General features: G+C 34.1%; 1 protein-coding gene across 2 annotated transcripts in view; it reads right to left on the bottom strand.

Moving 5' to 3' along the window:
• The window catches only part of LOC137654605 (probable G-protein coupled receptor CG31760), a 1168850-nt gene that overhangs the window by 461973 nt on the left and 691263 nt on the right, over positions 1-15614 (bottom strand). For both annotated transcript variants that reach the window (XM_068388385.1, XM_068388387.1), the window contains exon 4: positions 4339-4458. In XM_068388385.1, the coding sequence (XP_068244486.1) occupies positions 4339-4440 (102 nt within the window). In that variant the 5' untranslated portion in view covers positions 4441-4458. The remainder of the gene's footprint in view (positions 1-4338; positions 4459-15614) is intronic.

The following is a 15614-nucleotide window of genomic DNA, read 5'->3' as shown; positions in this document are numbered from 1 at the left end:
TCAATTTCTCAATAACTAGAATCTATGGAACCGTCTAATGTAACCTGAACAAGGAGACGCACATCGCTCAAATATAAATATATAAAAACTGCTTCTTTTCATCAAGGGTAACTTATTCTAAAGATCATCATTGGCTGAATAAACTTAAAGTTCCCTTTCAAGGGGAAATTGTTTTTTATTCTTCATAGCAGCGCGGCTCTGAATGCTAAACAGTGTGTTTTTCCCTTTGAGGGAAGAAAAGGCACTTATAAGAAACTCCGTCACGAAAAACAGGCTGCTGAGCATTCATATGCAAATATTCTACTGACATGCCTTGCTAGAACTCGTCGACGTATGGTAGATCGAATGACCACCTTTCAAATCCCAAATTTCAAAATATAATTTTCTGAGCTTCAGTATATTTTATTCTATTCCATGCGATGAAGTTGATGATTTATAACATTACAGCTATATGTCTCGGCATTGGGACCATGGAGTCTATTCAGCAAATGCGGGAAGCCTCGCAACTGCACTATGCAGTGAAAAATACATAAAGGTTGGACACCAGGAAGGAAAAAAAAAAGAAAGCGGGAAAAGAGGTGAAGCAGAAACCTAAAAAGTGGGTGTGCAAGCGGTTATAAGGACGGAGGGAAGACTATTGATATCTAAAGTAAAAAAGGCGCGAGGTGAAATGGCAGCACTACACCTAAGAAGGAGGATGAATGTTTGATATTTTCTTCATGCCTCTGATAAGAGCCTTCTTTTCTTCAGGAGGCTGGTGTATCGATTTCTAGGGGGGGGGGGGGGGCTTATTCTCACCCCTCTTCCTTATATTTTTCTTTTTTCCTTCTTACCCGGGCAAGGAAAGGGGATCATTCTGTCCGTCCAATTAGTCCCTGTACTTGAAAGCCTCAATGTAACATAAAGACCCTTAAGTAACAATGGTATACAATAAGTATCGTGGATAAAGATTCCCATTTCCGGCTCATTACTTTCTAAATATACAATATAATCTTAGCTACTTCATTCACTTTTAAAACAGTTCTTTGTTATTATGCTTATACCATAACTGCAAATTAGGAATATTCTTTACTTTCCGAGCCATATATCAACATATTTATCCACAAATAAGTTACTAAGCATATTTCCGATACTTACTTTTTCATGATTATGGAAAATATCACCAATATCACCAAGATGTATACTATTCAAACTGCAGTCTGATGTAACCTTTATATGGTCTTCGTTGTTATTCCGGGAAAACAGTAAATCTTATTTTATTCATAAACAAAAGGCACTAGAGGAATAGACGAAATTACTGCCGAGTTACTACCTTAGTGTTGAAAGGAACAGTTATGTGAATATTGAAGTTATGCATAGAATATCTGATGAAAGTCTTTTTCTATTAACCCTTTTTTGGAAAAAGATAATTTAAAGTAAGAAAGAAGGACAGGGCTATGTTTTCAGAAAGAGCAATTAATGAGATAATTTGCGAATAGTGTTGTGTTGCACAATCAGCATGAAAGTGATATCTGAGTACAGCAGAGAGAGAACTATGTGCCACTATTGATTCTACTAAGTTATAAGATGCACTGATGAAAAGTGCTGCTGACAGTGATTAATACATAAGTTAAATGTAGATCACGATTCCATATAATTTCTAACAAAAGCCTTCTTGGAAAAAAATAAAATGTTTTATACAAGAAAATAATTCTACAGCAGTAACTTAATCTTTTCCATTATCAAGTGTTTCTTTTACTCGTTAGATACCCACCATGCAAGTACATTTATTTTTCAAAAGAAATTATTCCTATATAGCCTAAGTTTGTCATCAGTGTAGTTCTAAATAGCTGTAGGAATTCTTGATAGATACATAAGAAAGGTTAGTTCATTATTGATAACAAAATAATTCTACGATAAATAATGGTGATTTAAGGGTTAACAATGTTGAGCGTTAGATCTCGAGTAGCTGGTTGGCCAGGGCACAAGCCACCCGTTGAGATACTACCGCTAGAGAGTTAGGGGGTCCTTTGACTGGCCAGACACTACTACATTGGATCCTTGTCTCTGGTTACGGTTCTTTCCCTTTGCCTACATTGACAACGAATAGTCTGGCCTATTCTTTGCAGATTCTCCTCTGTCCTCATACACCTGACAACACTGAGATTACCAAACAATTCTTCACCCAAGGGGTTAACTACGGCAATGTAATTGTTCAGTGGCTACTTTCCTCTTGGTGAGGGTAGAAGAGACTCTTTAGCTCTGGTAAGCAGCTCTTCTAGGAGAAGGACACTCCAAAATCAAACCACTGTTCTCTAGTCTTAGGTAGTGCTAGAGCCTCTGTACCATGGTCTTCCACTGTCTTGGGTTAGAGCTCTCTTGCTTGAGGGTACACTCGGGCACACTGTTCTATCTAGTTTCTCTCCCTCTGGTTTTGTTGAAGTTTTTATTGTTTATATAGGAAATATTTATCTTAATGTTATTACTATTCTTAAAGTATTTTATTTTTCCTTGTTTCCTTTCCCCACCGGGCTATTTTCCCTGTTGGGGCCCCTGGGCTTATAGCGTCCTGCTTTTCCAACTAGGGTTCTAGCTCAGCATTTAATAATAATAATAATAATAATAATAATAATAATAATAATAATAATAATAATAATAATAATAATACGTAGGGAACTTACTGAGCTGCAGACAGAATCTTTGAGACATGGTGCCAAAGAAATATTTGCCCAAAATCTATTCAGAGCCAAAGACATCATTTCCTTATTTTCAACGGCACATGGCACTTTTTCATGGTTTTTACTAATTGTCCAAGATGTTCTTAAGGCAAATATCACTAAAAATAAATTATGTTTCAACTCTTTAAGGTGCTAAAAAGTAAAAAAGGTATTTTGTACTTCACGAGAAAAAGGACAAGCCTATTAATACCGTTTTTTTAAAAGTTTTGAGCCATCAATACTATATGAATTAGTGAAAGTAATCCCAATTTTAGGCCTTGCACCATTTCACGCTGTGCTGAGAAAGAAGGTAAAGTTCATGTAATAAGTGTATCCAAGTTGCCAGGCAACTAGCAGGTATTTCCTTTGGTACAAACAGTGACGTTTCGGTAAGACATTATATTATCTAACATACGTAGCTTCTGAACGTTTCCTAATAACTATTCTAAATAAAAAGTTAATAATAACCAGAAGAAATGCATCCAGTTGGTGAAAGTGAAACTGTATTTACCTCAATCATTGAGAAGTACAAATCAATTCAACGTTATGTTATCCAGGATAAAAAACATCAATACATTTTACAAGGACTTTAAAAACATTCATAGTTTCTACAAGGACTTTAAAAACATTCATAGTTTCTACAAGCACTTTAACCTGAGGAATAAAATGACACTCACCATATTATATCTATATTCACAGCAGCCGGGAGCCCCTAACATAAAACACATCAGCACCATAACAATTTCCAGGATTGAACCCTATATCACCAAGGTCCTGCAGTAGATACGTGCTCTAACAACTAATTTTCATTGCACCACTCTTATACAAACATTAACGTTATCCAATAGAAAGCCCATTTAGTTCATTTGAGCCCTTCAACAAAATCTGAATTGCCTAATGTCATATATAAGCCAAGAATTTTATTCAAATGGACACAGTGCTGGGAACATTGCACCTCCAACTGATAAAGTTTAAAAGATTCTTACGGTTATCACGTGAAAGTCAGCAGCGAAACGCACTGAAATTTCTTTTAATTCGGTTGGTTTAAGCACAAAATTAGTTCATACATTTCGGCAATACGACTTCGCTCTAAGCTCTTCACCGAAGCTACTCAAAATAACATACAGCACAACATTCATAGTTCCTTCTCACAAAAGGTTGCCTCAATGCTCGAGAATATTTCCAATACACCCGGAAAAAGGGAGATCCAAACAGCCCACACAACAGCCAATTGACACTTAAAATTTTGCATGAAAAACAAAAACGATGAAAATACGAACTCAAAGAATATCCTATTTTATCACTCTTTGGTCATTACTAAAAGATTTACTGAAAGATCACTTACTATTACCCATGCAATTACAATATGGCCGAGTAGTTAAAAGGTCATATACATACAGTAGCTAAATTATTTGTCTAAGCAACATGACCAAATTGCCAAATAAAGTACGTGAAACATATATAAACAAAATAGCGCAGAATATGATACCGCACGAATTAATCTGACCCACCAAGTGTGTTCCATCGGACAGGGCAATTTAAAAGCGAAAAATCTATTTTGATGGGTTTACATAAATCTATGTTTTACACGAATAGTAGAACATGAAATAAATTCAATAAAACGAGAAATTCTGCAACTCACCATGCCCTGTAATCCTACGCCACCCTCCACCAGGTGGCTGACACAACACACCAGGACGATCACGCTGACCGCCCACACTATACCACGCCCACACCGCCACATCCTTCACGCTCATTGGTCCTGAAAGGGAAGAAACACACATTCTTAAGCATTTACCATTAATCCGAAAAACAGACATTAGTGGCCATCGACAACGATAACTTTTTAAATGCTTATTATTATTATTATTATTATTATTATTATTATTATTATTATTATTATTATTATTATTATTATTATTATTATTATTATTATTATCACCCAAGTTGGAAAAGCAAAATTCTACAAAACAAGGTCCCTAACAGTGAAAGCAGCCAAATGTGTAAAAGAAATAAGGAAATACCGAATAAAGTATATAAGAAAATTAATTATTAGAAAATAAGAATCATTATAAGATCAGTGACAACGTTAAAATGGGTCTGTCATATATAAACTATGAAAAGAAGCTTTTGTAAACATTTTAAACTGAAAAGTATTTACAACAAGTTTGAACTTCTCAAGGTCCACTGATTGGACGGCAAGGTTAGGATCTGGTCACAGCTTTAATAAAACATCTGGAAGCGTTATTGAATATTAAAAATTGTACTTCAATAGATGGTTTGGGTATGCTCTTTACACTCCCCAAGAGAGATTAGTTCACCAAACTTTCGCCTGGACTCTACAATGCATTAGGAGAGTTGGAAAAAACAGGCCTACATGGCTGAGGACTATGCAGCGCGAAGTAGGGGGTGATGAATGAAGAAGTATTGATTCAAAAGCTTAAGATAGAGACGACTGGCGGAATCTAACCGAGGCCATTAGCGTCAACTGGCGTAGGAGGAGATGATGACGATGACTTTGATAAAATAAAAAATTAGAGACATTATAATGATGATAAAAGTTAAACTATCAAAAGATTCAAACGAATACCTAATTAGTGAACTCAAACAGCTATCCACATGAATAAAGCAAACAGTTTTTAAAATTCCCATTCAATAGGAAACAGATCTTTCCATGAAAGATTGTTACATTAACAGCTGAGGTCTAACTTGAGCATTCCCCTGGAATTTCTGCTAATCAATTTGCACTCTTTAGAATTTTCCCAGTTGCAAAGGCAGGGTGAAATTAAACCTTTAGTTTTCAACAAATAGCTGCATGACATTGGCGTACTGAATGCTGTGTGCGTATCACCAGTTAGAGATAACTGAGAGACTGTGTGAATACAACTGACTTTATTTCAACAGACAGCGAGCTTTTTATACTGCAGTTTCAGTGTAACAATTTCACAAAAATTCAAACAGATCAATGCAAGAAAAACAAGCTCAATCCAATTCTGTTAACAGAGAAGTGTAGAGCGCAATATACAATAAAAAAAAAATACAGTTACAAAGTACAAATGTGGAACATGTGCGGAGAGGTGAAAGTGGTACCCCTGTCGAAAGTAATATGCTAAGGGATACCTAATCTCACTATCCATCCTGAGAGTAAACCAGATGCACACGAGTCAGACGCAGTTTCTATGGGAATGGCTTCCGCCCAACAAGTGGAGCAGTCGATGACAATAAACAGGTAACGATGTCTTTATGATGTGATTAGGGGACTAATAATATCAATGCAAATATGGTCAAAGCACCGCTGAGGTTGAGGAAATATGCTCAAACCTGAATCCACGTGTCGATGTACTTTTGAGGTTTGGTATGAAATACTGGTATGGACCCAATCCTTAGCATACTTAGTTTTACTATGCCAAATGGAAATAAACATTAAATCATAAGAGTACAAAATTCATTTCAAAAGTCAGAATTATGTTGATCATTCTGAAATCATGAAAGATATTTCTATAAACGATCATAGCTGGATGGTCGTCAACCATCATCCTTTTATTCTACTCGACGCTAAAGTTCGAATCATTATGGGACTTTGATCCCGTTGTAGATTGATTTCGATATCATACGATTCTTTTGGCTTATCTGAATATGCAATATATATATATATATATATATATATATATATATATATATATATATATATATATATATTACACTGCTAGGCGGCATATCTTAGCATTTCCTGTTTGCCAACAGTTATACGGGTATAAGCGGATGATTAACCTAGTAGAGTAATGAGAGCGTTGGGTGTGGAAGGAATGCCCCCCTAAACCTAGTTGAAGTCACTGGCAGCAGGGTGACGAATTGTGTTTTAGGCAATGGACAATCTGTCTCTTCGGCTTTTACTCCTGATGCCTGGCGGTTGATCTTACTAGAATTAATTTTGAACCGGTAGGGGTCACTCGCCCTAGTTAGTTAGTCACTGCGCATCACAAGGAACTGGCTATCTTTTGATATATCTAGCCAATGAATCCTCTATGTAGTTAGTCAGACATGGAAAAAGAAGATGACAGAATGGCCCTCAGTCCCAAGCGTAGCAGGGTGCTAAGAATCTTCCGGTTTATAAATACTAAAGAAAAATTTAAAATAGGTGATTGGAATGTTAGAACCATGAATCAGATTAGGAAGTTACAGTAAGTGGAGAGTGAATTTATGAAATATAGTTTGGATAGTCTGGTCCTAAGTGAAACATGTTGTAAGGGGATTGGTAAGGAAACTTTAGACCAAGGCAATATATATATATAATCAGGAAGATAAGATGGAGTTGAATGATATGACACCAAGAGCAAAAAGGGCATTAATCGAGTGGAGAGATGTAAATAGTAGATTGTTACTAGCAAAGATCAAATCAGGGCAGTGCTATAGTTTGATATGCCCAACAAATGATTCCCCTGAAGAAAGGAAAGATTAATACTATCAAGAACTGCCGAGGGTAATAGATGAGATCCCTGAGAGAGATATGGAAATTGTGATTGGCGACTTCAATGCTAAAGTTGGAAGAAATAATCAAGGGATAGAGAATGTGATGGGTGTCAAGGGTCTTGGTGAAGTTGCAAATGAAAGTGGAGATCACTTCATAAGTTTCTGTTCAGCAAACAATCTTGTCATTGGAGGTACTCTTTTTCAACATAGAAATATTAACAAGTATATATGGACTTCACCATGTGACAATTACAAAAATCAGATAGATATCATTGCAATTAATAAAGAGAGTAGGAGGATTCTGAAAAATGTAAGAAGCTATAGAGGTACAGATATTGGTAGTGATCACCAGCTCCTGAATTTCCACACTGAAATTAAAACTGAAAGCACCCGACAGAAAGATGGAAAGAATACCTAGGTTTGATACAAGTGAACTTTTAGAAAAAGAGCACAGTGAAACATTTACAATTGAATGTAGGGATCGATTTGTAGTCTTGGAGACTTTAAGACATGAAGAACAGACAATTAATAAAGAATGGTGAAATATTAAGAACATATATCAGTCAGTTGGTAGTGAAGTCTTGGGACAGGCAGTTACAAAATGAAAACCATGGATATCAAATGATACTTGGGATACTATAGAAAGGAGAAAAAAAGAGAAATTGATTGTTGAAAGTTTTCGAGGAAGTAATGAAAATTACACGGTAGAGCATGATTAGTAATCCAATATTGACAGCGTGGTCAAAAGAAAAGCTAGGAATGACTGGAGAGAGTATGTAGACAGTAGAGCAGATGAGGCTGACAAAGCTATGAAGCAGCTATGGTGTAAGAATTGCTCATAGAATCATTAATGAAATTTCGACTGCAGCAAAGAAGAAGGAGCATATAGCCATCAAAAAGAGAGATGGCTCTGTTAAAGCAACAAAAGATGAAGAAAGACAACGTTGGATGGAACACTTTAGTGATGTTAGGAATATGAGATATGAAGAGAATAATTTGATTGATATACCTGAAGCAGATGAAAACCTTGATGTGCCAATGAATGAATTCAGTGTGATTGAAGTTGAAGCTATCCTTAAAAATACTAAAGTGACGGAAAGCCCCGGGATACCCTGGAATAACTGCAGAGATGATACTGGCCAAAAATAAAATGAGACCTAGACTGCTATATAGTTTATTTAGTAGAATGTGGCATGAAGAGGCAAAACCTGATGAATGGGAGTTAGGAGTGTTGGCAAAAAAAAAAAAAAAAAAAAGAGAGAGACCTGAATGATTGCAATAATTACCGAGGCATAACTCTTACATCGGTTGTTATGAAAATATATATTATGCTTATTCTAAAGAGACTGGAGAGAACGACTGATGAAAAGCTGAGAGATGAACAAGCAGGATTTAGAAAAGATAGACGTTGCACTAACCCAATTTTAATTTTGAGACATGTTGTCCAGCATTGATGGCATTTGTGGACTATGAAAAAGCCTTTGACAGCGTGCACCTACCAATTTTGTGGAGAATCCTGCATTATTATGGAATTCCTCATGAATATCAAAATTTGATTATGAGCATAGCAACTGCAAAGGTAATGTTAATGGAGCCTTATCAAATGAATTTCCAGTGAACAGCGGAGTACTCCAAGGGAATGTGTCGCCATGTTGTTTATCCTCCTCATGGATTTTGTAATGCGTAGAACCGTCAGAGATGGTGGAGAAGGACTGGACTGGATTGTGATAGGAATTTAGTAGACATAGAGTATGCTGATGATGCTGTCCTTGTTAGCTGAACACCACAGGATTTGTAATTCTTGCTTACCAGAATGCATGAAATATCACAGGAGATTGGGCTGAAGATAAATAGAAGAAAGACAGAGATGATGAGAACAGAGTATGCAATGGAAGATGAAATATCATTGAAAGGAGAAAGGATTAATGAAGTAGAATCATTTAAGTATTTAGGAACTATGATCTCCAATATAGGGTCTTTAGAATTAGAGTTTAGTGAAAGATTGAAAATGGCAAATCAGACAATGGCTAGGTTAGATAAAATTTGGAAATCAAATCGCCTGAAATTACCTATAAAAATCAGACTATATATCAGTTTAGTGAGATCGGTGTTACTGTATGGACATGAGTCATGGTATGACAATTAAACAATCTCCAATAGATTCAGCCGATTTGAGAACAAAGCCCTCAGAAGGATATTGAGAGATAAATGGCAGGACAGGATTAGAAATGAAACTATAAGAGAGGTTACTCGAGTGCCATATGTGGATGGGATCATGATGATGGAGATGGTTTGGGCATGCTCTTCGCACTCCCAAAGAGAGAATATTCCACCAAATATTTAGCTGGGCTTCACAAGGCACTAGAAGAGTTGGGAGGTCCAGGCCTACATGGCTGAGGACTATGAAGCGCGAAGTAGATGATGAATGGAGAAGTATTGAATTAAAAGCTCAAGATAGAGATGACTGACGAAATGTAACCGAGGCCCTTTGCGTCAATAGACGTAGGAGGATATGATGATAATATACATGTATGTGTGTGCGTATATATATATATATATATATATATATATATATATATATATATATATATATATATATATATATATATATATATATATATATATATATCATTAAATGTAGATGCGCATGCGGCTCCTATTCTACGACTATATTCTTCATTTTCAAGTTAAGTCTGAAGATGAAGAAAAATACTGTTATTGTTTTGTTATTACTGCGTGATCTAGAACCCTAGTAGAGAGCCTTACAATGGAGAAAGTAAGAATTAATTCTAAACGTTGTACCATGTACAGGATCGTACATGATAGGGAGATCTGAATGCAAAGGTCAGTGAGAATTATGACGATGCTGATATATATATATATATATATATATATATATATATATATATATATATATATATATATATACACACACACATATATATATATATATATATATATATATATATATATATATATATATATATATATATATATATATATATATATATATATATATATATATATATATATATATACATGTATGTATATATATGTATATATATACATATATATATATATATATATATATATATATATATATATATATATATAACTACTCACAGCTACATGATGAAATTGAAGCAATTAAAGAAGAGATGAACAGTAATTTAACTAAATTTGTATTGGAAACACTACAAGAGATAGGTGGAACAGTTTCTATACAAGACCAAGGAAAACTATCAGAAAAAAAAACAAAGGCATAATCAAGAAAAGATTGGAAATGGGGGTAAAATCTAAGAGATAAAACAGAACACAATCAGAATAAAGTTGAGGAAACTTAAGAAAGGAAGAAGCATCAAATTGACGAAAAGAGGACTTTGAATAGGATGCCAACAGATGTTTGATTCAAAGGATGAAAATAGAAATATTATCAACAATAGACATGAAGTGATACAAATTGCAGAGGATTTCTATACAATGCTATACAATAGTGATATAAGAAATTACTTTGCCAATAGAAATAACGAAACACCTGAGCCGGTGTATCCGGTTCAAATGACTCCCCATTTTCGAAGACTCTCACAGTAATTCAAAATTAGTTTCAGACGACTCATTGCTAGTTTGAAATGACTCCTTAGGTAAATAAACCTAGTTCGTAATTACTCATCCCTCGAATGTGCCTCAAATTGATTGCAGTGATGTTCTCCAATGAAATGAAGGAAATGAAGGAGTTTTTTTTTTCATGTTATATAAGTACCCTGAACATTAAGGAAACTACAAGGGGGAAAAAGCATATTTCAGGAGAAAGCTTCAGTCTTTCGTCATCCAAGATACTCTGGTGGAGGCATCAAATTTAATAAGAAGTCAAATCCATCTGGAAAATATTATAAAAAATTCCAAGAACACAAGTAGCCACTCGCTTCTAGTTAAGGACGTTTCTCTTTTGTTCATTGGCATATACCATCACCGGAGAAGAGGGTTACCATGCCGTAATCAAAAGCATAATATGCGGTCATGTTAGCATCACCGAAAATACCAGTTATGTTTCAGTGCGTCAGGATAAGGTCTGGGGGACTACAACGGAGAAATTAGTGTCAGTTAATCTGTCCACCTGTTTGATGTGAACGTGTTTGTGTGGGCCAAGTTCTGCCCAACTTACATACGATACATATAAACCAAAAGACAGTAGAGTTAACAAGATTGTGTATCTTGAGTACCTGTTTGATGTGAAAGTGTTTGTGTGGACAAAGCTCGGTCCAACTTATACATGAGACATAGATAAACTAAAAGACAGTATAGTTAAAGAGATTGTGTATCTTGAGTACAAGTTAATTTCATTTCAATGTCATTGTTCGCAGAAAGTTGAAATTTTGTAATAAAAATATAATTACTTGCGTAGCGTTCTATTTTAAGCATTCAAAAATGGGAGTAATTTCTACCTGATGAGATGGGCTGTGAAACTAGTTTCAAGTGACTGGGAAGTGTGCTGAAACTACTTTGAAGTAACTCCGGGAGTCACATTTACAGGGAATCATCTCAAACGTCTACACCGGTATCAAACGTAACAATAGGAGAAGTAAAGAAAGCATTAAAAGGCATTAAAAAATCAAACCAGCATGAGAAATATGGCCTAACAATTGAATTAATCATAGCTGGAGATTTCATGTCAGCAGAACTCGCTGAACTCTGCACCAAATGTTTGCAAGAATGTTCCATACATACAGCTTGGAAAACCTTGCTCATTATACTAATTCACAAAGAGAGAGACACAAAAGACCTGAAAATTGCTTCCCAATAAGTTTACTCTCCGTAATATATAAAATATTCACAAAGATCGTATTAGGTTGAATAGAAAGACAACTACACTTTAACCAATCAAGATGATCAGGAAGGCTTTAGAAGTGGGTATTCAACAACTGACCATATGTAGGTAATTAACCAGCTAATGGAAAAATCAACAGAGTATGACAAACCTGTACCGAACGTGATTCATACACGCTAATACAATGTAATACTATTGTTTTTTTACCTCTCGCTCTATCCACACTTATAATAGAGAAACCTGTATAAGCTTCCCATTGCATGTTTTAGTTTGTTTGAATATATATATATATATATATATATATATATATATATATATATATATATACATGTGTGTGAGTGTGTGTGTACATACATACATACATACACTATGTGAGTATTCAAAGAGCGGGACTGTATATGGTATCTAATGAGCAACAGAGAATGAACCAAACCTTCAATGGCGATTGTCTTCGTCGTTGTCAACTTATAGCGAGCTAAAAAAAAATGTCAATTAGGGAAACACCTTGGAAACGGGTTAACTCAAGTCTCATTATCTTTCTTGGAAGAAGAATCCTATTGTGAGTTCTTTCTTTGGGCGGTAGCTAATAACAATTCTATTGTGGATGGATTTTCCAAGCGTCCAATTTCACTGATTTATAAAAGACTTTGTCCTTGGGACTACAAGTACAAAGAATGAAGTTGACACCAATCATTTCATCATAAAAATTCAATAAGAAACCTTTTCTTATGCCTAAATACAAGAATAGAGAACAGCCTTGAACAAATTCAACAAGTCGGCATGATTTTTATTGAAATCTATACGTTTGTTCCCAGAATAAAGGCATTTTGATCTAAATGTAAAACAATTGAAGAAAATCTTACTTTAAAACCAAATATAAAGCCTCTCACCTTGTTTCATAACACTTTTTATTATCTTTACTAATTAATATAATAAGGGATCCTCCCCTTTTCAATTTTTAAATGCATGGTCCTCCCTTTATGTAATAGTAAGTATATTACCTATTTATTGTTAGTTTTCTTGTTTTATAGTTAGGAAAATCAATCAGGAAATTCAATTATCTCATAGGTTTACAACTTAAATAGTTTTAAGAGTAGGCCTAATAATGATCAGACTCGAATTGGTACACAGCTATACAAAAAAGTGAAAAGACTGAATATGGAATGCAAACAAAGATATAATTTAATTGCAGTTTAAAGAGAATATACGGTTCTTACAAATTTATTACCTAGTGCATAGAAAGCTGTATCAAGCAGATTTCATTGAACATATTTCATAATCACATAATTTACGGCGCAATCCATACTTGCCGGAACTAAACCGTGAAAATCTCAAAAGTATTGTATTCTATTAAGGAAATACTAAAGACACTCGTGTGCTGTCACAGGCAGAGCACAGTTGATTGTGATCAAACAGATTAGAACTTTCGTTAACAGCAAGTTACGTGGAAGTTTAGGCTTATTAATGATACCGAGTGACACAACAGCGACTATGCAGAGTTCTCAACACTTTGTTTTTTAAAGCAATTAAAACCTAAAACGGCATTATGCTTAGAAACTTATATGAACAATTTAGAAGTTCCTTAAGAACAGTTCAACACAACGAAGTTATTATTACCGAGATCAGAAATGTCGAAGACAATAGACGTATCAATAGCCAAAGCAAAACTTCACTTTTGGTCTGCTTTCAATTCAGGTTCCCAGAGATGTGCGTGTGTGCAATGCAAAAATAGCCTTTATATACCCACACTGGGTATATATTTTACGGTTGTAACGTGATACATGACAAAACCTCGTCCCCCAAAGGTTCGAAAAGATCTATGTAATGAAAGAACTTTATAGTTACATAATTTCCTAGGATGTTACTAAAATTACTCTTATTCACTTGATAAAGCTCTGACAAAGAAACCCATTTTTACTAAGTTATAATATAATTTCTGCATCGCATCTCTCTAAAAATGATATCACCTCCTTTTCAACATATTATTACACCGTATATATATATATATATATATATATATATATATATATACTGTATATATATATATATATATATATATATATATATATATATATATATATATATATATATATATATATATATATATATATATGTATATATATATATATGTATATATATATATATATATATATATATATATATATATATATACATATAATCTCCATAATGTACAGTATTTGCACAATTTATTTTATAACCTTAATATGAATATAAACTAAGAAATTACCTTGCTACAAATATGAAACATGAACCAAAATTCAAATATGTTTTCTAAATTACCTTGTTATATAATAAGAAATATTGCTTGTATACATCTGTATTTAACGTAGATCGTTTGTAATTCCACTTTTTAAAAACAAATATGGTTTGGCATTTATTATAGTGATCATAACATACCCACAAACAATACAATTGGCAGGTAATCAATAAAATGGCAGTGTTTTCAATAACATTTGTTTTTCCTGCTATATCATAAATTTTTTTTTTTCAATAAACTAAAATTATAATTTACAACATTGCCTAAGAATAGATTCAAACTATTTTACTATATCTCTGCTTTCTCTACATAAGTAAAAATCAAAATATGTATCTGGTCAAACTCAGTCTCAGCACATTTGTAAAATTTTTTTTTTTTGGGGGGGGGATCCATCCATTTCACAAGTTTCCAAATTTGAACTGCGGAAGTAAATTACCAAGATTTTAGTCCACTACTTTGAAAAAAGTTAACTTCCTGTCTCTTCTGCCTGACAATTCACAAATGTGAACCAGTTCGGCCACGAGAACAACCACAAACCAGGATTTAATTATATCTCCAATCCTAGCCATCAATATCTTGTAACGATTGCTCGCTATATGAGAAAGTATTATTTCAATTAAAGTATAATTATGCCATCTATATACAGTTTTTTTTTTAATAAACAAGGATTATTGTGATGTAAAAACTTAACACGCAAAATTTATCAACATATCTGAGGGCTAACATGAAACTTATTAACATCAATTTAATTACATGCCGATGAAAACGATGAATTTTAACGAATTCCATCTTACATTTTTTTTACATGCTACTTGTGACCAAATAATCAATTGACCTAAGAAAATTATGGATACCACGCATAAAGAATAATCAATATTCAAAACTTTTATGAAATCCTAGTCTAATTTTGTTCTAGTGTGCTGCCATATAGCCTATAAGAAAAATACGAACAACACATGGAAAACCACATCTACTTTTAAAGATGTATTTTTCCTTACAAGAACTCTATGGAAAAAAATAATATTCATTCCAGTGAATCTTCTGTTTCAATAACATTACCATCTCATCCCTATTCTATGGAAAAATACTAAAAAAAATCTGTAGAAATTAAAAGTAGTGTTTTCATAGCTGACTCCATTTTTTTAAATAAAAAAGACGCGTAGTTGTTGTCGACTTTCAAAACATCCAAAAAGGAAAAAAGAATTCGACTTCTTATCTTCCGCAGGGTACGGTTTCTATCCGGATAGGTAAAAAGTCCGACTTCTCACTCAAGATTTGGATAGATCTTGTCATTCCTTGTCTCTCTCTCTCTCTCTCTCTCTCTCTCTCTCTCTCTCTCTCTCTC

This window comes from Palaemon carinicauda, chromosome 15, assembly GCF_036898095.1.
Source record: "Palaemon carinicauda isolate YSFRI2023 chromosome 15, ASM3689809v2, whole genome shotgun sequence".
Classification (NCBI taxonomy): Eukaryota; Metazoa; Arthropoda; class Malacostraca; order Decapoda; family Palaemonidae; genus Palaemon; species Palaemon carinicauda.
Note: the sequence above shows the minus strand (reverse complement) of the source record. Positions and strands in the feature narration are given on the sequence as shown.